The sequence below is a fragment of the Pleurodeles waltl genome, chromosome 8 (genome assembly GCF_031143425.1).
Source record: "Pleurodeles waltl isolate 20211129_DDA chromosome 8, aPleWal1.hap1.20221129, whole genome shotgun sequence".
NCBI classification, from domain to species: Eukaryota; Metazoa; Chordata; class Amphibia; order Caudata; family Salamandridae; genus Pleurodeles; species Pleurodeles waltl.
The window spans coordinates 1,257,757,182-1,257,785,036 of record NC_090447.1 but is presented as its reverse complement, the minus strand read 5'-3'; the positions used below and the strand labels follow the sequence as shown (position 1 = coordinate 1,257,785,036).

Sequence of the window (27,855 nt, the reverse complement as noted above, 5' to 3'; positions counted from 1 at the left end):
TCTCCGTTTCTTTGCTTTCCTCCAAAATTGTTGACATTTCAGAGCTTTTGTGCCTCGTTTTAACGTATACACTAGTCATCACTTTTTTTTTGCATGCCAGTGTACAAATTCAACTCGTCCTGTTTCTGTCGCCAATTTGCCTAAACTTCATCGGTGGACTTCGACAGGTTTATCGGGATTATTTCAGCAAACAATTCAGAGGTTCAAAGAACGGTAGAAACAGGAAACATTGAAAATACAATCCTAGACAAAGATATTACGGTTATATAACACTACTATGTTTTTTGCTTTATCACTCACCAATAGGATAGAAAGTTAGCTTTTAAATTTGAATGCAAATTTAGAGCTACAAAAGTAATCGGTTAAAGTTACAATTTAGAATACGCAGAAACACACCACCCAATACCGTAAGCGGTCGGAACGCTATATTAACATTCCTAAGAGCCAACCAAAAGGGGTCGTTCACTGGCCAATTGGAAGCTGCTTGAATTGGCCAACCAGGAAATAGCTTGCATCTAATTCAGGAACTTGCTTACAGCACTGGCTCTGACAGTTAGACACAGCATACTATTCCCATCTTCAGCTTTAACAGTGTGTGCTGTCCACAGCTCTTTTTAACACCGCTTCCTTGCAATTTGATACAGCGCTCTGCTCATACACAAAGATTGGTAGAGGGAGGGTCCTGCGCTGCTGTTAACCTCCAGCTGCCTGAAGCTGCTGTTTGAGAGGACACTACTTAACGCTAACACTGCCTTGTGCAAACAGTGCTGTGCCAACATGCTGGGAGACATCTCACTTGCCCTCTGCATCTGTACGCTTACCTTGCGTAAGTAAGCAATGACATAAATACTCAGTGCTTTCTATTGCCTGATGCATGCGACTAATTAATGTAATTCCTTTTGGTTAAATGCTTTGGTGAATGCGCTTGTAGCACTCACTGCTCTATTGGTAATTACTGGGTTTAAATGTGTTAATAGCTCAAATTGTTTAGTTTGAAAAGGAAAGAGACCGTACATGTAATTTAGGAACCTTTCGTGTAGCGCGCATCCAGGAAAAGCAATAGTTAACAGGCCCCATTTCCACGTCTAAAAGGCAGCGATGACCTTTTCACTTTGGTGTACTATCCCTGTCGATCTTTCACAATCGAGAGGAATTTTATGTCACAATGCTGTTCGACAGCGACGTCATTGCTCAATAGGTTTGTCACCCCGTAGCCTTTATAATTAAATTAGTAATTTAAAAACATGTCAATCATTCGCATTTTCCCTGAGACAAATGTGATGTATTGTGGTGGGAAGACATTTTTTGGATGAACTTGTTTAGTTAGAATTGGTACTCAATAATTGACAGAGAAGGAGGTGAAAATAAAACGTACGGGCTATTGATGCGGTAAACGTTGTGTAGTTTCCGACTGGCAATATATATTCACTAAATGGATGGAGGCAGCAGGAGATGCTCTAAAATCAGTGCCACAAGTCACGGCACAATTACTAATCTCCTTTCTTGCTCTAGTAAATCAGTTGCTGCTGAGAAAAAAAGTGTATATGATGCAAACAGGAATTTCCATGCAAAGGGAAATAAAACGTTTTCACAACAAAGAAGGAATCAATCGTTCCACATTATTTCAATTATATTTAAGTATGCAACATGTTTGTTTCCTGTTACAGGCAAAATCTCTTCTGCCGTACATAAACTCGTGTTAATACCATATGGGCAAAATTGCCACCACTAAAATGGCTGTATGGAGCATCAGTAGCTGAAATGTGACGTGTGAAAATTTGCAAGGCGCACTCCCCACCTGCAGCTTTTTTTACAAGTATTTTTTAACGTATTTGATCTAGGAATAGTTGCTGGTGTTGAAATTTACAAATTACACAGAACGTGATGGCTAGTGAGGCAGAAATAATTTTTGTAGACCTGCTTATATTATGAGGTTAAAATCTACACGACTGTTAGACACGTCCGACGCCATGATGAGTGTGTTTGGATTCAGTACCTCAGAATTCCATTAACTGTACCGAAATAGTAATAATGAAAACTATACATTTTCAACTACTTACAAAGAGACATACGACTGTGAGTTTGCCAGTGTTTAACGGAGCACTTAATAAGTGACCTTAAACTTTGCCCTCCTAATTGCTGCCCCTTGTCACACATCCAGTCACAAGGGTCGGCTCTTTCCCTCTGATTCCTTAACCAACTTTGCCCTAATCTGCTATGGTTTATTCCTCCTAATAGTCTGACAGAGCAACTCATCTGCCTTGTTCAATGGTATATATGTATGTGGTAGTTCTATAACAATCTAGGCAATGAGGATGTACAAAGTCAAAGACAAGCATAAAGTTAATGAGTGATAGGAAAGTGAACTGGTTTGTGGACTGTCACGCACTGTAACGTAAAGTTCTTTAACGAGAAGCTTTTTCAACTCTTTCCTAAATTGGAGCATCATTGGGGCAGGGCTTGATGGATAGGTGTGTATTGTTCCAGTTCTTGGGGGCAGAGAATAAAAATAACTACTGCTATGTTTCTACTTGTTTCTACTTCTTAGTCTGTAACCTGATGGTGTACTGGTTGCGGGTGAGCCGGGAACCATCAGAGATGGTGAGCTTGCCTTTGAGATAAGAGGGGTAAAGGTTGTGATGGCTTTGTAAATTATACTGCAGATTTTGAAGATGGATTGATTTGACAAAGGGAGCCAGTGGATTCACATCAGGATAGGGGTAATGTAAGTATATTTCTTCAGGCCCTGGATCAGGTCCTGAATAAGATGTGCTGCGGCATTCAGAATGACCTTAAGGGGTGTGAGTGTGTAGTCTGAGAGGCTGAGAAACTGGCCTTTACCACCATCCAGATGCATCAATATGAAGGCTTAATCAATAGCTCTGAAGTGGCTTTCTGGAAGAAACGTTTTTTCTTTGTTCAGAAGAGAGAGCTGGTACCAGGCTGTGTTTATTTTTGGCAATCTGTTCCTTAAGAGCATGATCAGTGTCCAGGATGAATCGAAGACTGGTTATTGTTGGCAAATGATAGGAATTCTTCCTTGGTTGGATTGAGCTTCAGGAAGGCACTGGACATCCAGGCTGGGATGATGTAGAGGCAGTGTTTGAGGCATTGGATGTCTGAAGGTAGGTAGGTAGAAAAAACTGTTAATAAAATGGCATTGGTGTATGTTGATGTCAAACAAAATCATGAATTGTTGATAAATAATAATTTGCGTATGATCAGCTTAATTTGTATAGTTTACTTTATTAAGAACCATTATTTCTGGATTTTGTAATCTATTTTTTGTTAACGTATGTTAAAATGTTGGTATTTCTAAATTACAAAGTCACAGAATGTGCCTCATAATTTGCATTCAATTTCAATACTATTCCATATTATTTTCTTTTCCTTGGTGCATAATGTGTCGTACTTGGAGAATACCACCAGGCACGTGGGTATCTGTGTTTTGAGATGAGCTGCTGAGGTTGAGGAGACACCTTGCACACCTAGCAACAGTTTTTTTTCCAAGAGCAAACTCCTAAAGTCCTAATGCGCTGGAATTTTTTCCATTGAATGGGTAGAGAAGTAATAATTACTTTGGGTTCTTGTTTGGGGCCATCGGGTTTTCTTGGTGCTTCTGGTTGGGGAAAATGTACAAGGAGCATTCTCTGTAAATAGAGATGACAGCCCAATGGCAGACAAGCCAGGCTTGACAGTCAGCGGTTTCGGTGTGCTCCACCATTGGAAACCTGGCACTTACCCTGACTCTTAAAAAAAAAAAAATAATGCTCATTGAGTGTTGCGGATGGGACATCGGCATCCACCGCTTTTTAGAAAATACCTTCCATCTGCCAAACTCTAGATGTGTCTAATAGACACAAAATCAAATGGTCCTAATCAGGCAAGGGCCCGTTAAGTACTCTCTTATCTGCCGCATATAGATCACTAACACGCACATTTGAGAGTGCTGCATAGGCAAAGTGCCTCATATTTACTCCCGGAAGACAGATGATATGGAGATTATAGCTATTTAGAAGCAAGAATAAACGGGGAAGCAGTAACATGTCTCAGTAGGACCAGAGTATACTCTGTCACCAATAATGTAGTGCTCCTGCTCTGGGTTTTTGTTTAACAGTCTGCTACATTCTTGTAATTAAAGTCCTAGTACAATTTAGTTGAACTAACACATAAAACATTGATATATAAAAGAAAAGCCCAAGCCTGGAACATAATGGCCATCATTACAACCCTGGCGGTCGGTGTTAAAGCGGCGGTAAAAAAAATGGGATCACAACGGAAACCGCCATCATAGACAGCCACTTTAACACTCTGACAGCCACGGCGGTAGCAACCAACACTGCGGCGGTCACCGCCAACAGACAGGCGGAAGACAATGTACCGCCCACTCTATCACAACCCGCCAATCCTCCAGCTTTTCTGGGGCCATACCAATGCCATCAAAAGCACGACAGAAACAGTGTTCTGAAGGGAAACCACTCACCATTCGACACTCAACGAAGAACCAGGACGTCATGGACCCAAACTGCAGGTCCTGCCGATGCTGGTGTATCTGCTAATACACCAGGAACACCAAGGATGGCGGCGGCCACGACCACGGTGAGTACTGCACCTAGCACACAGGGGAGGGGGAAGAGAGTGACACACACATGCAATACCCAACACCATACACACAAACACATGCAGCAACAGTACATTTACACACTGCAACCCCTTGGAAGAATGCAAGGACAAAAGGAATTGAGTGCAAATAGTGATATTTAGAAATATGCAGATAAAGTTAACGATTGGAAAAAACAGTATATACAAATATTTACAATATGTACATAAGGCCGTTCACTGTCCTTTGCAAACGTTTATGGCCCAGTGGGCAAAAAAATCATGGGCGAAGCCCACACTTGACTCCTGCATCAAAACGGAGAGAACACTGCAGGGGCATCAGGTCGAAAACACACAGACACCTCAGGGGGAAGGGGAGGGGGGACACCTCAGCCAGAAGATGGTACTACGCCACTGCTCCTGGAGGGGGCAACATGCCCACCGCGATGTCCTGGGGAATGCAAAGCCACAGTCTCTCAAGTGGGTGCTTTGCCCACTGCTTGGTCCTGGGGAGTGCAAAGCCACAGTCTCTCAAGTGGGTGCTTTGCCCACTGCTTGGTCCTCGGGAGTGCAAGGCCACAGTCTCTCAAGTGTGTGGCTTCTCCACTGGTTCCTGAGGGGGCCTTGTGCCCAGTCTGCTTCACCCTGCCAAGGACCGTGATAGTGGATGCACATCTCCACTGGTTCTGGAGGGGGCCTTGTGCCCAATCTGCTTCATCCTGCCAAGGATAGTGATAGTGGATGCATATCTCCACTGGTTCTGGAGGGGCCTTGTGCCCAGTGATGACGCACCTGGGGTGTGGCAGTTCCCATTCCCTCACCTGGGTGTCTGAGGCACGAGATGTGCAGGGAACAGGTAGCATGATACTCCATGGAGGCAGAGCCAGACTCCATTCTGCGGCGACTAAGGCTGCAAACTGCTGGTAGTGCCGGTGCTGGTGGGGGTGCTTCAAGTGGTGGGTGGAGGGTTCAGGTCGCCTCCTGCATCCCCGGACGGCTGCCCACTGGGTATGCTGCTGATGACAGATGTAGTGGCACCGGCTGGGCATGTGGCGGTGCAGGTGGCGGTGCTTGCAACGGTATCTGCGGCAGAGATGGTGCCGGTGCTGGTCGTGGTGCAGGTGCTGGTAGTGGTGGAGGGAGACACTAGGCTGTCTCCTGCAGCCTCGGACGGCTGCACACTGGGGATGATGCTGCTGACAGTTCTTGTGGCAGCGGCGGTGCAGGTGGTGGTGCAGGTGGTGGTGCAGGGGGCGCTGCAGGTGGCGGTGCTTTCCGCGGTACAGGTTGCGGGGCTGTCGGTAGTGATGGTGGGCACCAGTCCCTCACCTGGAGGCTCTGAGGCCTGAAGTGCCTTGCCGTGGGTTTTCTTCCCCTTCCCCACCTTGGCAAACGCTGCTGGGACCTTGGCACTGGCAGATGCAGTTTTGGAGGAGGCCTTGCTGGGTGGGTCGTGCTTCTTGGCCATGCTGCATGCTGGCACCTTCTTCACCTTGGCAGGTGGCGGAATGGGTTGGTCCTTTGCAGGGGTCGGTGGCACACAGGCAGCCCTGACAGGTGCCCCCTTTGATACCCTGGGACTTGCAGGTACCACAGCGGACGCTGACTTGGTGGCTGGGGTGCTGGCCTGGGATCTTGACACCCTGGCCCGAGGAGAAGGAGGGGGGAGGTGTAGGGAAGATGTCAATGTTTGCAAGGAAAAGTTTTTTAGACACACTGGGACGGGAAGATGGAGAGGGTTTGGGAGTGGAGGAAGTGGGAGTGGTTGTAGGAGGTGTACGTCTGCTGAGCTTGGGTGAAGGTGAATGGGCTGGATGCTGTTGTGAGGTGGATGGCTGTTGGGTGGGTGGATGCTTGCGTTTGTGTACTTTGGGAGGAGGGGTCACAGACACACTGTGAGAGGACACAAGGGACGTGTGCATGGTTGTGGGGCTGGTGACTGCTCATGAGGGGGTGTGTTGTGATGGGCGTGCTCGTGATGGACATAGTGGATGAGGATGTAGTGCATGTAGGTGTGAGTGGAGACGCTACTGGGAGAGGGGTGGACGACGAGGAGGAGGGGGGCACAGTGGAGGCAGTGGATGTTGATGTGTCTGCATGGGTATGGTGCTTGTGTGAGTGCCTATGTGATGAAGTGAGGTGCTTGCGTTTGCCAGAGCCACTTCTGTGTGTTGATTAGGGTGATTGCTGGTCTGAAGGTGTGCTTGGGATAGGCCGGGGTTGAGGGGATTCGGGCTGGGTTGAGGAAGTTGGAGGGGGGAGTCTGGACACAGGGACAATGGCTGCCATCAGTGCTGAGGCCAGAGCCTGAAATGCTTTCTGTTGGGCCACCACGCCAGAGTGAATGCCCTCCAGGTATACATTTGTTTGTTGCAAATGCCTCTCGACACCCTGGATGGCATTCAGAATGGTTGACTGCTCAACAGTGAGGAATCTCAGCAGGTCAATAACCTCCTCACTGAGGGCAGCAGGGTCTGAGGTGCCTGGGGCGAAGGAGATGCCCACTCTCCTGGGTGAGCGGGCATGGAAAACACATTGAGGGGCTGCTGGGAGGGCGGTGCTGGTAGGGAGGGTGGTGGCTGTACCTGTTGTTGGGGTGGGCACAGAGGTGTCCGCCACCGCCAGGGAGCTGCCATCAGATGAGTCGCTGTCACTGGTCTCCCCATCTGTCCCCGTCGTGGTGCTCCTCTCGCCTTCCGTCCCACTGGTGCCTTCACCCTCGGTGGATTTGACCTCCAGGCCCATGTGGGATGCAGTACCCTCGGTCGCCGGTGCCTCTGCTCCTCCACCAGTTAATGCTAATGCACACAAGGACAGGGTGACAAAGCAAAAAGGGGGGGAGAGACAGAGGATACACTTGGTCAATGCCAGCAACAACACTACCGTTGGTAGCCACAACACACAGGGAGCTGCCCTATGCACTAGGCCATGCCCAACCAGTCACTAAGGTAGTCACCAGCCCATGGGGTACAATGGCTAACGCCAGCATCTGCACACCTGCCCACAGGACCCTGCCCAGTAGTATATGCCCACTAACACCATTGGGTTTGGAGTGATTCAGAGGCTGCACACAAGGGACCTACCCTGCCATGATCGCCCTAGCCTAGGGGCAACCACAGCCCACATCCCCCACTCAGCTAGCTCCTAAAGCACGCCAAGTCAGGATTCTGAATCTGTACCCACCCCCTTGTGGCTGCTGTGATGCCCTCAACCGCCCATCCAACTCCAGATAGGCCACGGCCAGGATGTTGAACATCCGGGGGCTTATGGTGCGACGGGCACCCCTTCCACGTTGGGAGGCCAGCCCCAGCTGGGCCTCCACCGTTTTCTTGGTCCAGCGGCGCAGGTCCTCCCATCTTTTGTGGCAGTGGGTGCTCTGTCTGGGATAGACCCCCAGGGTCCGCACCTCCTTGGCGATGGCACGCCAAATACCCTTTTTCTGGTGGGCGCTGACCTGGAGGGAAAAGACAGCAGAAAAGGAAATTACTCACCCGTCCGGACCGGCATACTCATTGCCCCCTAGTTCCCACCCATGCCCTGATGCACATACACTGACTACCTCTCATGCAGCACTCAGGCCAGGACGCATCTGCACCCCCCAGGATGTAGCTTACATGCACACCACTCCAAACATGCATTGCCCACACATCATGCTCACAGTGTACTCACCTGTTTGTCTGGAGGACCGTAGACTAACGTGTACTGGGGTAGGACCCCATCCACCAGTTTCTTCAACTCCTCCGCATTGAAGGCAGGGGCTCTTTCCCCAGACACCTGAGCCATTGTCGCTTCCAGACACAGGTCACAGCAGCACTTGCAGTGTAGGTCCTCTCCTGTTGACGGTCAGGTAGCAAGTGAGTGAATAGTTAGAAAATGGCGGTGACGTCCGCGGCGGTGCGTACCGTCACTGCTGGCGTACATCGTCATTTGCTCCTGGAACCCATAGGACCCAATGATAACCATTGCGAAGTTGCGCGGCAGTCATCGACCGCCTACCACAACGGCGCACTACGCCAGCACACTTACCTCATTTCCACTTGTCCCTCCTCACAGGTCAGGCAGCCGCCATTTCAGGGGGGCCCATGACATGGCACCTAACTGCGTCACAGCAGACATTGGCCCATCAACTGACTGTCGACTTCACATACTGCTTCTGTGACCTAAATTCAGCAACAGTTGTGCATTCTATGTGGAAATATGTCCTTCTGCTTACTGTTTTCCTCCATAGGCTACAACCGCTGAGGCAGATGATGAGATGGCGGCATCCTCCGGTGTACAGACACCTGGTGTACCTGGCGACAATGGAGGACAGACACGTTATCATCACATACAGACTTGATCGTGCCACAATCCAAGAACTGTGTGCTCAATTGGAGCCAGACCTGCTGTCAGCTATCCGCCAGCCCACAGGAATACCCCATCTAGTGCAGGTTCTGTCAGTGCTGCATTTCCTGGCAAGTGGTTCCTTTCAAACTGCAGTGGCCATGACATCAGGAATGTCTCATCCAATGTTCTCCAACGTGTTGTCCAGAGTGTTGTCTGCCCTGCTGAAACACATGCGCAGCTACATCGTGTTCCCACAGGTGGATGATTTGGCCACAGTGAAAGCTGACTTCTATGCCCTTGGACATATCCCCAGCATCATTGGTGCCATTAATGGTACACATGTGGCATTAGTTCCCCCCGCAGAAATGAACAGGTTTACAGGAATAGAAAAAGCTATCACGCTATGAATGTGCAGATGGTGTGGTTGGCGGGCTAGTACATCTCCCATATGAATGCCAAATATCCTGGCTCTGTGCATGATGCCTATAATCTTGAGGAATAGCAGCATCCCTTATGCAGTGGGTCAACTCCAGAGGCACCGGATGTGGCTAATAGATGAGCCCAAGGTCCCCACAGAGTATGAGTAGGTGTCTGGGTATGGGGTGGTCCCTAAGGGTCAGTGTGTGTCTAACAGTTGTCCCTCGATATTTACAAGTGACTCTGGTTACCCCAACCTCTCATGGCTACTGACCCCAGTGAGGAATGCCAGGACAAGGGCAGAAGAATGTTACAATGAGGCACATGGGCGTACAAGGAGGATTATTGAGAGAACCCTCGGCCTCCTGAAGGCCAGGTTCCGGTTCCTCCATCTGACAGGTGGATCCCTGTACTACTTACCGAAGAAGGTCTGCCAGATAATCGTGGCATGCTGTATGTTGCACTACCTGGCGTTGAGACGCCAGGTGCCTTTTCTGCAGGAGGATGAGCCTGGAGATGGTCTTGTGGCACCGGTGGAGCCTGTGGACAGTGAGGAAGAGGAGGCAGATGAAGATGTGGACAACAGAACAAACATTATACAGCAGTACTTCCAGTGACACACAGGTAAGTGACGGTAACTCAACTTGACTTTTCAGTAATCTCTTGGACATTGTACATGGCAGCCTCTTACCCTCTGTCTATGGACACTGATTGTACCCTTTGGATTCTCTATTTTTAGATCTGTGTGCCCCATTCTGGCTCCTGCTATGTATACTGCTGCCCACCAAAGGTCATCCTGTAGTATATTTCACTGAACATATACATTGTAATGCTTTGATAATGTTGTACGAATACATTTTTAGATTCATGACACTGACTCCAGTATGGTATTTGTTTCAAGGGTGTTTATTTTTGTGCCAATAAGTATGGGGGTATGTGCAAGGGGCTGGGGTGATGGTGGAGGAATGTCCATTTAGAGTCCAGTCTATTGGTATCACAGGTGCATTGTCCAAGGGGACATAGGAAGTGGAGCAATGGCAGTTCAAGGTGGACAGGGTCACATAGTGGGACAGAATGGTGACAATCAGGAGAGTCTTATTTCCTGGCAGGGGTCTTGGCAATGTTCTCTGTCTTCTGCCTGGATCGCAGGGACCGGGTGGTTCTCCTTCTGCAGGAGGTGAGGTGCTGGTGGCCTGTTGGTCCTGTGGCGGGGCCTCCTGTCCACTAGCGCCGGCAGATGTGGAAGGCTGTTCCTCGGTTTGGCTAGTGTCAGGCGCCCTTTGTTGTGCCACTGCCTCCCTCATGATCTTGCCCATGTCAGCCAGCACCCCTTCTATAATGACCAGGAAGGTGTATATTTTTGTCAGGTCCTCCCTGATCCCCAGGTGCTGTCCCTCCTGCAGCCTCTGGGTCTCCTACAACTTGGCCAGTATCTGGCCCATGGTCTCCTGGGAATGGTGGTATGCTTCCATGATGTTTGAGAGTGCCTCGTGGGGGGTCGGTTCCCTAGGCCTGTCCTCCCCCTGTCGCACAGCAGTCCTCCCAGCTTCCCTGTTGTCCTGTGCTTCTGTCCCCTGAACTGTGTGCCCACTGCCACTGACCCCAGGTCCCTGATCGTCCTGTGTTTGTGGGGTTGCCTGGGTTCCTTGTAGTGGTGGACACACTGCTGATTGACGTATCCTGGGGACAATGTCATGGGCCCGCTTGGTGGGTGGTGTGCTGGTATTTCCTGAGGGGGAGGCTCTGTGGTGGGTTGGGACTGTGGCAGGGGAACCGACTGTCCAGAGGTCCCCGATGGGCCAGGTTGGTCATCCTGATCCAGGCGTGGGCCTCTCCTGGGGGGGGGGGGGCTGGATGTAGCTGCACCTCTTCTCCCGTGACGTTGGGTAGGGGTCCTGTTGGGATGCAAATGCATTGTTAATGTTTCTGCATGTGCCATCTTGTGCATGGGTGTGTTTCCCTCTATGATTGTGATTTCCCTGTCGGCTTGGCCTTGTGTGAGTGGTGATTTTGTGGGCTGGGTGAGTCTCTCTATTAGGCATGCTGGGGTGATGGCTGTCCATGCAGGTCTGTGAGTGATGTCCATGTATTGGTGGTGCATGCAGGGCTTGGTATTGGGATGGGTGGGTTGTGGTAGTGGGGTATATGTGAGTTGGTGGAGTGATGGGGGTGAGGGTAGGGGTAGGAGTTTGTGATGGCATGCAGGCAGGGTGGGGGGGATAAATTAGTAAAGATTTGACTTATCAGAGTCCAGTCCTCCTGCTACTCCTGCGAGGCCCTCAGGATGCATGATCGCCAAGACTTGCTCCTCCCATGTTGTTAGTTGTGGTGGAGGAGGTGGGGGTCCACTGCCAGTCCTCTGTACAGCAATCTGGTGGCTTGAAACCACAGAACGCACCTTCCCCCATAGGTTGTTCCACCTCTTCCTGATGTCATCCCTTGTTCTTGGATGCTGTCCCACGGCGTTGACCCTGTCCACGATTCTCCGCCATAGCTCCATCTTCCTTGCAATGGATGTCTGCTGCACCTGTGATCCGAATAGCTGTGGCTCTACCCGGATGATTTCCTCCACCATGACCCTTAGTTCCTCCTCTGAAAACCTGGGGTGTCTTTGGGGTGCCATGGATGTGGTGTGAGGGATGTGTGGGGTGATGTGTTGTGGTGTGAGGTGCGTGGATGGTGTATGGGTGGTGGTGTTCCATGGCTCAGATTGAGTAGGTGCTCCAGGCTTGTGTCTCTCTTTGGATGCAATCTTTTTTTTTTATTGAAAGGGTTGTGGGTAATGTGGGTGTGTGTTTTATATTGGTGTGGGTGTGTGAGTGTGGTGTGTATAGTTTGAATTGTCCAATGTGGTGCTGTTTTGTTGGTGTGTGGTTTGAGCGCGGCGGTGTGAACCGCCAATGATTTACCGCGGTTGAAAGACCGGCGCGTTGATTCATGGGTCGTGATACTGTGGGCGTATTCCTGTTGGCGTAACGGTGTGGGTTTTGTTACTGCCAGTTTATCACTGACCTTTGGTCTGACGGACTTGTGTGGGTGTCTGTATTGTGGCGGTATTCTATGTATGAGTCATGATACCTTTGGCGGATTACTGCCGCGGTCACAGTATGTTGGTGGCCGTCAGCACGGCAGTAGGCGGCGTTTACTGCCAGGGTTGTAATGAGGGCCTATGTGTTTAGTGACCTGGAGCTTTCTGGTAACTTAAGAATCAGAATCAGGGGAAAGTCCTAGCAACAACCACAGGCCACAAAACACCCCAGCAGAGACAAATGGTCTTGTGTTGGTCAGACGAACGAGTTACTTACCTTCGGTAACGACTTTTCTGGTGGATACATTAGCTACCTGTGGATTCCTCACCTCATGAATACTCCCATGGCGCCAGCCTTCGACGGAAATCTTCTTACTAGTCTCTGCACGTCGACGAGGACGTCACTGTCTCGCACGCGACGCCGTCTGACGTCATACAGGCAATAAGAGGTCCTCGACGACGTGCGGACGTCAGTACCAATCATTTTTTACGTGCATGAGAACAACCAGGCAATGCAATGAAAGAACAAAGCAACATCCATTATATTGTAAAAATACACCACATTGTATGAATAACTGTAAATCTTTTTTTATGTACATATATATATATATATATATAAAACTCTTTCTTTTAAAATATATACACACACCAAGTATATACATAAAGATATATACACCTATACCTATATATATATAAATATATTATATATATACATCTATTGCACCCTCAAAGATCAAGAGGAGCGCACTCAAGGATTACTTGGCAAGACCATAAAGGCAACGGGGAGGCGGGTGGGACCGTGAGGAATCCACAGGTAGCTAATGTATCCACCAGAAAAGTCGTTACCGAAGGTAAGTAACTCGTTCTTCTGATGGATACAACTACCTGTGGATTCCTCACCTCATGAATAGAGTCCCAAAGCAGTACCACGCCCGGCGGTGGGTGCCTAAATGGTCAAACCAAGAAATCCTGCAGCACTGACCGTGCAAAATGGCCGTCCCTTCTAACCTCAGAATCTAAACAGTAATGTTTTGCAAAAGTGTGAAGGGACGACCAAGTTGCGGCCTTGCAGATGTCGACCACAGGAACACCTCTGGCTAAGGCCGAAGTGGCCGACTTAGCTCTGGTGGAATGAGCTCTAATGCCCTCAGGAGGATCCTTCTTTGCCAAAGAGTAACATATTTTAATGCAAAGAACAACCCACCTGGATAGTGTTCTCTTGTGGACTGCCTTTCCTCTCCTCTTGCCCACGTATCCAATAAACAGCTGATCCTCCAGCCTGAAATCCTTTGTTCTATCGATAAAGAAGCTCAACGCTCTCTTTGGATCCAGACGGTGCAGTCTTTCTTCCTCTTTGGAAGGATGAGGCGGAGGATAGAACGTGGACAAAGTAATTGCCTGAGCCAAATGGAAGGGTGAAACAACCTTCGGGAGGAAAGCAGCCTTGGTCCTCAACACCACCTTATCCCCATAAAAAGTTGTATAAGGGGGTTTTACTGATAAGGCCTGCAACTCACTCACTCTCCTTGCTGATGTTATAGCTATCAGGAAGACTGTTTTTAAAAACAAATACCTCAAGGGGCAAGAATGCATAGGTTCAAAAGGGGACCCCATAAGGAAAGTCAGGACTAAGGACAAATCCCATTGCGGCATAACGAATGGCTTTGGAGGATATTGATTTAGAAGACCTTTCAAGAATCTGATAACAATAGGGGATTTAAATAAAGATGGTTGGTCTGGAAGACATATGAAGGCTGACAAGGCCGATAAATAACCTTTAATGGTAGCCACTGCACAACCTTTCTGCGCCAGAGATAGAGCAAAAGACAAAACGTCCGATAGATGAGCTTGTAAAGGATCAATCTGCCTCTCTCCACACCACGCAACAAATTTAGACCACCTATTAGCGTAGATAGATTTAGTGGAGTGTCGCCTGGCCGCTAATATAACATCCACTACCTCAGGCGGGAGAGAGAAGGAACTCAGGTTGCCCCGTTCAATCTCCAGGCATGTAGGTGCAGACTCTGGAGGTTGGGGTGTAGAACCTGCCCCTGCGACTGCGAGAGGAGGTCTGCCCTGAAAGGGAGACGGAGCGGCGGGCACGTTGAGAGTTGGAGAAGGTCGGAGTACCACACCCTCCTTGGCCAATCCGGAGCTATTACGATTACTAGAGCCCGGTCTTGGTGAATCTTCCTCAATACTCGAGGAATCAAGGGTATGGGAGGAAACGCGTAAAGCAACTGGCCGCACCAGGTCATTTGAAACGCGTCCCCCAACGCTTCCTGCATCGGATACTGAAGGCTGCAGAACAACGGACAATGCGCGTTCTCTCGAGTGGCAAACAGATCTACCCGAGGAAACCCCCACTTCTGGAAGATTAAACGGACTTGATCTGGATGGAGACGCCACTCGTGGTCTGCCGAGAAGTGGCGACTGAGACTGTCCGCACGCACGTTCAAGACTCCGGCCAGATGGTTTGCTATCAAGCAAATCCGATGGTCCTTTGCCCAGGACCATAGTCGAAGAGCTTCTCTGCAGAGAAGGTACGACCCCACTCCTCCCTGCTTGTTTATGTACCACATCGTGGTAGTATTGTCCGTTAGGACCTGTACCGACTGACCACGAAGGGAAGGGAGGAAGGCCTTGAGAGCCAGACGTACAGCCCGTAACTCTAACAGATTGATGTGAAAAATCTGTTCCTCTGGAGACCAAAGACCTTTGATCTCCAGATCCCCCAGATGAGCTCCCCACCCTAGAGTGGAAGCATCCGTTATGACTGTGGCCACTGGTGGCGACTGCTGGAACGGTTTTCCTTGTGAAAGATTGTTGCTTGCAATCCACCACTTCAAATCCACAGCAGCATCTCTGGAGATCTTGACAGTACCCTCTAGATCCCCTCTGTGTTGAGACCACTGCCTTCGGAGGCACCACTGAAGAGCCCTCATGTGCCAGCGAGCATGCGTGACCAACAGAATGCAGGAGGCAAAAAGACCGAGCAGACGAAGGACCTTGAGGACTGGAACTACCGCTCCATTTCGAAACATTGGAACCAAATCCTGAATATCTTGAATCCGCTGAGGCGGAGGAAAGGCCCGACCCAATGTCGTATCCAGTACTGCCCCTATGAACAGGAGGCGCTGAGAGGGCTCCAGGTGAGATTTGGGCTCGTTCACCGAAAAGCCCAGGTCGAACAACAACTGGGTTGTTGACTGCAGATGACGCAACACAAGCTCCGGGGACTTGGCTTTGATCAACCAATCGTCCAAGTAAGGGAATACTGCTATCCCCTTCCTTCTGAGCTCTGCCGCAACCACCGACATCACCTTCGTGAAGACTCGAGGTGCTGAAGTAAGACCAAACGGAAGGACCGCAAACTGGTAGTGTTGCGATCCCACCACAAACCGGAGATACTTCCTGTGTGACTTGAGTATCGGGATATGAAAGTAAGCATCCTGCAAGTCGACAGACACCATCCAGTCTTCCATGTTCAACGCCAAAAGCACCTGTGCTAGGGTCAGCATCTTGAACTTTTCCTGCTTGAGGAACCAATTCAAGATCCTCAGGTCCAGAATTGGTCTCAAACGACCATCCTTCTTGGGAATCAGGAAATACCTTGAGTAAACTCCTTGACCCCTTTCCTGCTCCGGGACCAACTCCACCGCGCCCTTTAAAAGGAGGACTTCTACCTCCTGTTCTAGCAACAGGAGGTGTTCTTGTGAACAATACGAAGGGCGGGGCGGGATGAGGGGCGGAAACTCCCGAAAGGGAAGGGTGTAGCCTTTTCCCACAACACTGAGAACCCAAGTGTCCGACGTAACAGTCTCCCATTTGGTGAGAAAATGCTGTAATCTTCCCCCTACAGGAGAGGAGTGAGTGGGAAATGGTGGAAGCCTAAGGCTGCTTCCCCTGCTGCACCCCGCCAGAGGATGAGGAAGAGGCAGAGTGCTGCTGAGAGGCTCCCCTGGTGCGGACCCTACCCCTCCCCCTAAAAGATCTATAGGGATGGGAAGAGGCAGGTTGCTGATATCTTCCCCGAAAGGAAGAGGAGGAAGAGCCACGCCCAAATCCACGAAACCTCCTGAAGAATCTGGAAGAGGCCGTGGAAGAAGGAGCTTGGAGTCCCAACGACTTAGCCGTGGCCCTGCTCTCCTTAAAACGTTCCAAGGCCGAATCAGCCTTAGCCCCAAACAGTTTGTCCCCATCAAACGGGAGATCCAACAATGTGGACTGTACATCTGCCGAAAAGCCCGAGTTACGTAGCCAGGCCTGTCTCCTTTCCACCACAGTTGTGCCCATTGCTCTGGCTACCGAGTCGGTGGTATCCAGTCCCGTCTGGATAATTTGGGTCGCAGCAGCCTGGGTATCAGAGACAAGATCCAAAAGACCCTGGGGAAGCTCTGTAAACGAAGAGGAGATGTCATCCATCAGAGCATGAATATACCTCCCCAGGATACAGGTCGCATTAGTGGCTTTTAACGCCAGACTGCAGGACGAAAAAATCTTCTTCGACTGCGCCTCTAGCTTTTTTGAGTCTCTGTCCCCAGGCACCGTCGGGAAAGAACCAGGCGCTGATTTGGACGAACAGGAGGCCTGCACAACCAAGCTCTCCGGCGTAGGGTGCCTAGATAGGAAACCAGGATCAGTTGGAGCCGTCCGATACCTCCTGGCCACGGCTCTGTGAACTGCTGGGGAAGATGCCGGCTTCTTCCACACCTCTAAAACCGGATCCAGCAGAGCGTCATTAAAAGGTAATAGAGGCTCCGCCGCGGCTGAGGCCGGATGCAACACCTCTGTCAAAAGGTTTTGTTTCGCCTCCACCACCGGCAAAGGCAGGTCCAAAAAACTAGCTGCCTTCCGTACCACTGTATGAAAGGAAGCAGCTTCCTCGGTATATTCCCCCGGGGACGAAAGGTCCCACTCAGGGGAAGTGTCCAGCCCACTGGCCGACTCCAGTCCACGCAGCCCATCACCCGAGTCCTCTAGCTCTCCTTCCTCTAGGGCTCGTTGGTACTCCTGCTCCTCTAGTACCCGGAGAGCACGCCTCCTTGAATGCAGTCGTTGCTCAATCCGCGGAGTCGACAACACCTCCGCCGAAGTCGGAGATCGGCGCCGATCTTCCGAAGCCACCGACGCCGCATCCGGCGCCACAGGTAACTTCGGCGCCGACTGAAGAGCAGATGAAACGGATGGACCCACCGGAGTCACAGGCCGAAATCTCGACGTCGACGGGATGGAAATCCCTGGGGCCAATCCCTCCGAAGCCATCGGAGCGGCCACCGGCGCCGACACTGGCGCCGAGCCCACGTTCCCAAACGGGAGAAAGGGCATAAAGGGTGCCGGCCGAAGAGGCGCAGGATCACCCAAAGAAAAGGCCAAAGGCCCAGCCGGAGCACCCCCTGGAGCCATCTGTTGGAAGATGGCATACATCGCATTCAAGAATGCGGAACTATCGGCTCCAGGGGTGGGAAAAGCCGGATACTGGGGTGCCTGACTCGGAGGCGACCCCGACGCCGGCCTCGGCGTCTGCGCCGGAGAAAACACCTGAGGCTCCAATACCTCAATCACCGACGCCTGTCCAGGCGAAGTTGGAGACGTCGGAGAGAGCAACGGCGTCGAAGGATGCGGCGTCACCGTGGGGCTGACCTCCCATGTCCTCCGGCGCCGATCCGGAGACCTGGAACGAGCCTCCCTTGAATGACGCCGAGATTCTCTACGGCGCCGGGAGTCTCGATGACGCCGATGTCTTGGAGAAGACTTTTTCTTGTGATGCTTCTCCTTTGACTTGGCCATAAACAGCTTCGCCTCGCGTTCTTTAATGGCCTTCGGATTCATGTGCTGACACGAATCACAAGTCGAGACGTCGTGGTCGGAGCTCAAACACCAAAGGCAATCGGAATGAGGATCCGTCACCGACATCTTGCCTCCACACTCACGACAAGGCTTAAATCCAGACTTTCTCTGCGACATTATTTCCACAGAGAAAGAGTACGCAGCAAGATATACACTGTAACCGCAAGAGTAACAGTTGCTCCCTCGAAGATAACCGTTTCGAATGCACGGAAAAAAGGGAACTGACGTCCGCACGTCGTCGAGGACCTCTTATTGCCTGTATGACGTCAGACGGCGTCGCGTGCGAGACAGTGACGTCCTCGTCGACGTGCAGAGACTAGTAAGAAGATTTCCGTCGAAGGCTGGCGCCATGGGAGTATTCATGAGGTGAGGAATCCACAGGTAGTTGTATCCATCAGAATGGGTCAAATCAGGTGGCGTGGCCAAGGTTTCCACTATGGCAGATGTACTTTGCAGTTTGAGGTCCTACAGCATCCTACCTCCATGTTGCCTGCAAGGGGATCAGGACCTATAGGCCACATTTCATACTCAGTGCCACCCGAGGGGAGATAGTGCAGATTTGTAGTCCACACCCCGACCAGCAGTAAATCCCCAGGGCAGTGTGTTTGCACATGGTGGTGGCATGAGATGTGGCACGATATGAAGGAGGCGACATCGCTCCCTGTCGTGTTCCTGGTGGAGGCACCAACACCCCCCACCTCCTCCATGGTTTCCCTCACTACCACCCTGCAGAAGTGCCTCTCATCTGTCCATAGCCCCTCTCTGTGTCAGAAAATGGTTTTCTGGTTGACAGAGGTATGCATCCTGTTAAAGCAGGAACCACAGTCCTAGTCAGGGTAAGTTACCAACCCACCCTAAATTAACCTGTGCTCACTCCCAGGCAGCTTAGCAAAGAGCAGTCAGGCTTAACTTAGGAGGCAATGTGTTAAGGATTTGTGCAACACTTTAAACTGTGAAAACACAATGCAAGAAGATACTACACCTGGTTAGAACAACAGAGCTGTAATTTAATGAACAAAACGAGACAAAAGCGACAAAAATCCAATAAGTAGAAGTAGAGATATGATTTTTTAAAGAATAACCTTAGTTGTAGTGCTTAGAGACATAAAGTGCCAACTGGGGCTATGTGGTCTCGCTAGACCAGGTTAAATCCAAAAGCAAAGGCAGATCATGATGGATCACGTCGGATACATTTGTAGACAAGTCCCACTGAAGTTTCACCTTCTCAAGAATTGGGCCAAGAGTCCCATTCACGGAGAAGACGTTTGCTGGGACCAAGGTGAGCGTTGCGTGGACAGGAAGGCTAGAGCCTTGCAGTTGTGGGCGTCCATGCGTGCTGTGCAAAGAGACGAACTTGTGGTGGCTTGCGCTGAGCACGATTCTGGAGCGAATGGGCCTGTTTACTGTCATGAAGAGCCCAAAAGCTTGATTTCAGGAACCCAGAAACCACTTCCAAGGGCTGAGGACCTGAGAGGCACTTCTTTGGGATCAGGAACCTGTTGAAGGCAGGTCCAGGGGGTGTAGGAGCGTGTTATGTCAGAACAGGAGGCCAGCATACTATCCCTTGGAGCCATTCTGGGGTCCTGGGTTCAAAACGGGAGGGTTGCAGGTTCAGTTCCGCTTCCCCACGCAAGAGGGCTGATGGCAGCAGGACAGCAGAGCAAGAAAGCAGTTCTCCCATAGTAGTAGTCCAGCAGAGTAACAGTCCTTGTAGCAGCACAGCAGTTATTCTTCCTAATAAAGTATTCACAGGTCCAGAAGTGTTCTGAGTTGGTAGGGTCAGAAGTCTAGGTCTTATACCCAGTGGTGCCTTTGAAGGAAGGGAGGCTTTAAAGAAGGCCTTTGAAGTACTTGGAGTTCTTCCTTTCCTGCCCTAGCTCCAGACTCACTACAGGGGGTATGCAACCCTTTGTGCGGGGGAACAGGACAGTGCCTATTCAGGTGTGAGAGTCAGCCCCTCTCTCCCATTCTGCCCAGGATGCCCCATCATGGTAATGATGGCCCATCAGTCAAACCTAAGCTCCCTTTTTGTGTGGGTGTCTAGAGGGAATTCACAAGTCTAGCTGCCACCCCACCCCAGACATGTATTGGAGACAGGCACACATGGCTAAGAGCAAGAAAATGCTGACTTTCTAAAAGTGGCATTTTCTAAATTGTCATAATAAGTCTGACCTTACCATTAAAGAGAATTTGTCACTACAGTTCCATAGGTACTAAACATGACAAGTTTACTCCTTCTCAATAAGGAATTACCTCTTACTAAATGTAATAAGGAATTACCAATGTTATCCTAGGAGAAGAGTAGGCCTCGCAGTAGTGATAAACGAATTTGAGAGTTTTTCACTACCAGGACATGTAAAACTTAAAGTGTATGTCCTGCCTTTTAACCACATAGCACCCTGCCCTATGGGCTACCCCGGCCTACCCAGTGCTAATTTTGAGCCAGTGGTTTCCAGTGCAGAGCACTAGCACTTATTTTAGAGGGCCAGCACTTAGACTTCTGTATCAGGCATATACTGCGAGCAAAAGACACATATGGGAAAGGCAGAGGAAGAGAAAAACGAAAAAGCGTCATGGAGGAAGAAAGCAGAAAGCTGAAAGAGTGAGCTGAAGGGGCAGGGAATGGCTGTAAATGGATTAACGAGGCCCGAGATGGCTTTAGGATTACGCTCTCTCAGCATTCAGTGCTCACACATTAAAATGCAGCGGCCGCGTGTTTCAAAGGAGAGCTTTGGGGACTGGCACGTTTTTATCTACAAATTAAGCATTGGACCTACCTTCGGGGTGACTTACATGTAATAAAATGGGAGTTTAAAGCTTGACAAGGGGTCTTAAATGCCAAGTCGACTTGATAGTGTAATACCCAATTCAGGCTGCAATGGCAGGCCTGAGACATGTTGTAAAGGGCTACTTAAGTGGGTGGCACAAGCAGTGTTGCAAGCACACTAGTAGACGCTAATTTAAAGGCCCTGGGCACATGTGGTGCACTTTACTAGGAACTTATAGTTAAACTAAATATGCCAATTAGGTATATGCCAATTAAACCAGGTTTTAGGGAGAGTGCACTTTAGCACTGGTCAGCAGTGGTAAAGTGCTTAGAATCCTAAGGCCAACAAAACTAAATCAACAAAAATGTAAGGCAAGGAGGCAAAAGAATTGGGGGGAAGACTACCCAAATGCTGTCAGGTCTAACAGAGTGGCACCCCAATGCCGAGTTTCAGTGTGAGGAGTGGAGATTCATGGTGGACTACCTAGAGCCTCTTTTTAGCCCCCTGCCCCTATCTTCTATTGGAGAGTTGTGAGTGCTTCCCATTGACTGCAGAGGATATGGGTGTGTGGACTTGTATTTTCGGGAGACTGGTGATGCGCCAATCACTGAGGTCAAATGGATATGTATTCTTGATCCAAAAGGTCCTGGAGATTCACGGGTAGGTATTTATAGTGGCCAACCATACTATCCTAGAGAACACTGATGGACGTTATCTCCTGGAATGTAAATGGACTCTCTAATAACATTACGTGATCTGCAGTGCTTCAGACAGCAAAGAGATATGCCCCAGATATTTTGATGCTTTCTGGAAACCCATTTTGGGCAATAAATGTGACTTCCTAGGACCATATGGGTTTGACAGGGTATATCATGCAGGGTTCACATGGGGCTCGAGGTGCTGCCATGTTTTACAAAAGACACTTCACAAATATTGACACCAATACATGGTAGAATAAACTTGTCTGATATATGATAGTCTATATAGAGGGCGTCATCAAAGCAAGCGTTCCTAATGGTAAAGCACTACATCAACGTTGGATTCAGTGGGCAACCTCCCTGACTGCCACCGATGTTGATTACATCTTTGATCCTAAACTTCAGACCCAAGAATTTCTCCAATACGAACAGGAGAACTCCACACCTCTAGACATCTTGCCACTTGACAGATACCATACTGTCATCTACACTGATGGTTCAGCACAACCAGCTGTAGGTACTAAACATCAATATTCAGTTGCTTGCGCAGCCATGAGCGGAGTGATGAAGGATGGTGTATTCCACCCTCACAATACCTACACGCAGACCCTAGGGGACTTCACAGCTCAGCTGGCTGAACTCAAAGCCCTTATCTTAAGGCTAGAACACACAGAGCAAGGACTACTGACTTTGAATGTATGTGACTCATACTACTGAGTACAGTCCTACAATGATTACCTTAATCATTGGTGAGTGAACGGGTCCAGAGATTCAAAGGGAACACCTTAAAATACAGTACTCTGTTGGGGAGGGTGGCTGATCTTAAAGTAAAACTACCTTGTGTCCACGAAGTACATTACATTGGGCCACCAGCGTGTGGGAGTACACGTTATTGGCAATAATTTGGCTGATGAAGCAGCCGAATCTGCAGTAGCTACGGCTTCTGTGGCTGCAGTGACCTATTCCCAGACAAGACTGGATAATTAAATTTTGTCTACCATGAAAGCCTCGGCTGAAGGCAAGCCTCTCCCAAAAGCATACCCTACAAAATACTCTTACAACATCAGTGCACAGACTGTTGCTTATGCAACACTTCCTGGGGTTGGAGATCGGGTGATCCCTAATCAAGACCAGAAATTAGACCAGATAAAAGCAGGGCATGAGGGCATCGCCTCAGCACATGCTGGTATTGCGTCCAAAATAACACTCTTACAGAAAAGCTTCTAGTGGCCAGGTCTGTGCAAACAGACCAAGCAATATGTCCTCTGTTGTGACATTTGCAAGCAGATAAAGGGCTCCAACATCAAAAGTCCTCTGCAGACAGACCACTAGAATGTGTGTACCTGGACCATTGTGGTCCATCACAGCCTGATGGTGCATACAAATAGTTCTTAGTCGCTGTAGATTCTTGTTCTAGATTCCTGTGGGTATGTCCTCAACGGGCGGCTGACGCTCGAAGTGTTATAAAAGACTTGCTTATCTTTATCTGTACATATACCGTTGCAGCATTCCAATTTGACCAGCGCCCTGCCTTTGCCTGTAAGGCATTCAGGGATACCATGGTGACGATGGGTGTTGAACTCCATTACTCCTCACCGTACCATCCCAAGGGAAATTCGGTTGTGGAGAGGAGGAATAGAGATCTAAAGCAGTCCTTAACAGCTAGAGTGTTAGGTTCTGGCCGCAGCTGTCTTCATCATCTATTCGGGGTCCAGAGAGCACTGAATAATCTGCCAAGAAGGTCCTTGGGGGACGCACTCCTTATGAGGTTTTCTTTGGGATACCTATGAATGTCCCAGATCTAGATGGCCCTGGTTTGGTGGCAGCAGATACGCCTTTTGACATAAATGACCGGATCACTGTCTTACAGGAGCTTCAGCAATTTCGTGATGATAAATCATCCGCCACTGCTGCCACCTTAGGAATAAGGGATTTGCCAACAACTTCTTCAGGCTGGATTCCTAAAGTTGGGGATCTGGTTTGTGAAAACATTGTTGTGAAGAAGGAATTCGGGCCATCATACAGAGCACTGGTTCAAGCCCTGGGAATACAAGGTACCAGAACTGTCATCCTACCACTGCAGCCTGGTTCCAAAGCAAGCAGGTTTGTCTTGATTGACAACATCAAACTTCACCATGTGGCTGATCCTGCAGAGTAGACCCAGAGGTCCCTTGGGTAGTTCCCGGTCGCCTCTCACTACCCAACAGGATATCCCTCTTCAAAGAAGAAACAACATTTCTGACTACACAAGCATGTTCAACGATGCTACAAATACCTCCTCGACCATGGGCAGGGCAGAAAGTGAGCTCTTGCTGATCCCAGTTACCACTTCAACTACAATACCTGTCCAAGATGTGGCTGTCTTCTATTCCAAAACAGCACAAACTGATGACATTGTCTACTATGAGCCTCCACGCGAAGTGGACCCTTCCACCGGTAATGCACCTGCTCCTGTGTTTGCAGAGACTGCGTCTGTTTATTTCATCGACATTAATGACTTTTCTTTTACTTCATCCGCACCTGCTGTTGAAACTATTTGAAAGACACGTAAGCTGTACATATGGCTTCAAAATAACTAGTTAATTTATCCATGGAACTATCTGTGGTTATTCCTGAAATTGTTTGCATTTTTTCTATGGATTGGTTTTGTGACTGTTTTCTTCCTGCTTATAAATGGTCATTACCTTTTTGAACGCTCCTTTCTTGAACCTGTGGATGAAGCCTTCACTTCATATCTTTCCTTGCATGAGGTCCGAAGAGACTTGTCCCTTGTGAACATTTCAGCAGTACCGATTTGTGATGGGATTGTGTGGGATCAGGTTCCATTTGATATATAAGGGCCTACTGAGGTTATTCAAATTCCATATGTCTTCAAAATTTCAATGAATGATGTAATTACACCTGGTGTTGTATCTGATGATTGGGATGTCCAAACAGTTGATTCCATGTTAACTGAAATGAAGGACTACACTGTATTTGAAAGTAATGATGTGTACACCAACACAAAGAATTATGGGGAAATGTTCTGCTATAACAACTGAGGACATTACTACCTGCACTGTGCAACTAGACACAGATCAGTATTCAATTACACATAGTGGAGACACTGTACAACTCCACCTGTTGGGAACCCAAAACATTATTCAGATGAATTCACTTATTTTTCTAGCCATGACACTAAAAACCCAGAGTCATATTATTTCAGGTTGTCACCCTCTAAAATTAGGAACATTTTGCTACCTAACACAAAATTGATTTATTCAGATTCCTTTGTTTCCCGACTTGCAGTTGAAGGCTATGAATACTGGAAGAACACTATTGATGTAAGGAGTGTATGGGGAACACATGATTGACAAATTCAGGGTAGGGAGGCTTTATTTAGAGCATGCCTTATTCCTGTACAAATAATATTTAGAAATGACACAGTTCAACAGACATCCTGTCTAGGGTTAGCGAAAAGGAAGAAAATTAATGCTCCCAGTATCCCCACACCAGTGAAATTTACCAATTGGCAATCACTCCTGAACGTCACTGACGAAGAACTAGATGCAAAGGTTCAGGCTGGTACCTATAATTCTCCAGTTTCCAGTCCCGGTGGGTGGGTATTATTGCCAGTAGACACAAATGGGTGTCCGGCACGTTTTGTGAATTCCTCAGGGGGTTTCAAGATTAGCCGGCTGGACCCTCACTTTGTCTCGGGTCAACACTCGGGCATAGTTACAGTATACTCGAGCATAGTTACAGTATACATTGTGAGTAAACTGTGCCAACAGTGGTTACAGACTAACACCTTAACAGCATTTTAAGAACATCTTAACACTCTTTCTGAAGATATAGACTTGCAGGACTTCTTGTTAGGTCCAAGATAGCCACTATCTAAAAGATTCATAGATGCCATATACAATGAGATCTGGAAGTTTTCTCAAATAGAAGCTGATGCACATTTAAGGCAGATAGATAAAGAGAATTTCGAAAAGGCTTTAGATGTTGTTGATAATGGAATAAACACTCTGCCTGACAGGATTTATTCCCTTAATAACATATTGTCATTTGCGACTGACATAATTGAGAATGAGATGTCCCTTTTACACCTTGGACAAAGTCAGCTGCGTTCCATCATGCAATTAGGTTGGACACTACAGATTCTGAAAAACGGCTGCGTTCGACGGAAGTATATTAACAGTAGTGACTTGTTTACTGCTTTTAATTTATCCTGAGAACAACAGACAATGGCTAAAAGGGAAGCGAGTTTCACCATGCTTCGTATAGAAAAGCTAGAAAAGTTGCCTTTCACAATTGCAGAGAGTCCATCAACAGTATGGCTTGTACGTGGCATTATAAATCTGCCCATTTCCACTTTTAGTTTTTCGAAATGCTTGAAACATCTTGCGGTGGGCAGATATGAGCGATGGCTATATTAAAGAAGAGTGGGAGTTGTCCTTTAAATGTAAGTGTCTGACTGGCGAAACAGAGGTCTTTCTTAGCGGAAGTGAATGTGTGACCACTGTTAATCATTCAATGATTTGGAAACAGGTGTCCCTTCATGGCCTGTGCGATGCAGGGGTTGCAAACTTGGCCTGTTTTCTGAAGAGTACTCCAGTCCATTTGATTGGACCGGCATTTGATGTTCTTTCGAATGGAAGTTATGTGGTGCTGAGCAACCAAAGCTGTTGTGGTATGCGACCAGGAATTGCCTGCACAATTTCAGTCTCTAAGATCGTAACGTGTTGCAGACATGTTTTATTCCTCCCCACACAAGAGATTAGAGTAGCAGAAATGTGGCCTCACATTGATACTACTAACGTAAATTATGACAAGCTGAGCAGACTAAAGGCGCTACTGTTCCAGAAACAAGTTGTGTTAACATCGGCTAGAGAGACGTATGCTCTCCAGATAGCAAGATCATCAGCCGGCATACAATCCCTATCAAATACCAACTTTCCCAAGCACTTTGGAGAGCTGGTATCCAGAATTTTCAACGCTTCGAGCACTACAGGGAGTGTCCATTTCTTTAAGGCTATTGGGTCTGGATTTGTGTCCATCTTCCAGACTGTATTTGGAGTAATTCCTTAAGCTATCCATTCACTCTTTTCCAGTGTGTTTGGCGGCTTTCCAGTGACTTTGGCATTGATTGTCGGGGGTACTACAGCTGTTGTGCCTGATATGCAGTGATAGTGCCTTCCTAGGTAAGCGAAGTGATGGAGCTACTACCACCAGCCCAGCTGTGCCGTGATCGCATGGTACAGTTCTTTGGTGCTCTGTTGCTGGAAGAATTGGCGCATGATTGGTCATTGTCATTCCGACCAGTCCTGTGGTGTGTGGAACCTGTCTTTCATTGCACCTGGTGCCTGTTTGAACATCTGCCTTCACTGTGCCTTGCTGTTACACCAGTGCCTCCTGTGGACAAGGAACTGCAAAAATTCCCAATGAGGTTTCAATCACAGTCGTGCTCCTCGTGCCCTAGGGACTGAGGCTGAACCACAAGGCCACCTATGAGCCTCCCTTGATGGACTGTCTGGCTCCTTTGGGCACTTTGGATGGTGTTGCCGTCGCAAGAGATCCTGCGCCTGAGGCTGTTGCTCACTACTGCTCCATGGATCCGTCTTCCAATCCTGTCATCGATCTTACATCTGATGATCTGGCTTCCTTCTTGAATGCCTTTCTTTTTGATGGCTTCGAAGACATTCTTCAAGATCATGACTACTATTAAATTGCTTTGACCACTGGCCTATGCTAAAGTCTTAAAGTTTGACGACATTGCCTACAACTCTGACCAGTTGTGCTTGTCATGGTCGACAATATGGCTCTCATTACAACTTCGGCGGTCCTTTTGCAGGATCGCTGAAGCCGCAGCAGGCAACAGATCGCCAGTGCTGGCAGTCTTCTGCCAGCCATATTAGGAGTCCTTGGAGGACTTCTGCCCATTTCTGGGCAGATGTCTGACTCCAAAGAGGCGGGTGCATCGTCAGCGCCGCCATGCCACCAAGACTCTGTCTGCCATATTACGAGACGTAATACGGCATGGTGGAGTCCTGCTGGTGTGGTGGTGGTGGTGGTGGCGTTGCAAGACCGCCAGGACTCATCCCCTCAAGGACGTCTTCCTCAACAGAGAAGTTAAGTGGGTGTCCGAAAGGGGGTGGCTGAGTGTGCGTGTTTGCGGAGTGTGGGG

At 48.8% G+C, this 27,855-nt stretch overlaps 1 protein-coding gene across 1 annotated transcript in view; it reads left to right on the top strand.

The window, feature by feature from the left end:
* Positions 1–524: 524 nt before the first annotated feature.
* The window catches only part of B3GLCT (beta 3-glucosyltransferase), a 902,740-nt gene continuing 875,409 nt past the window's right edge, over positions 525–27,855 (top strand). The window contains exon 1 of the mRNA XM_069205575.1: positions 525–826. Coding sequence (XP_069061676.1) covers positions 778–826 — 49 coding nt within the window. The 5' untranslated portion in view covers positions 525–777. The remainder of the gene's footprint in view (positions 827–27,855) is intronic.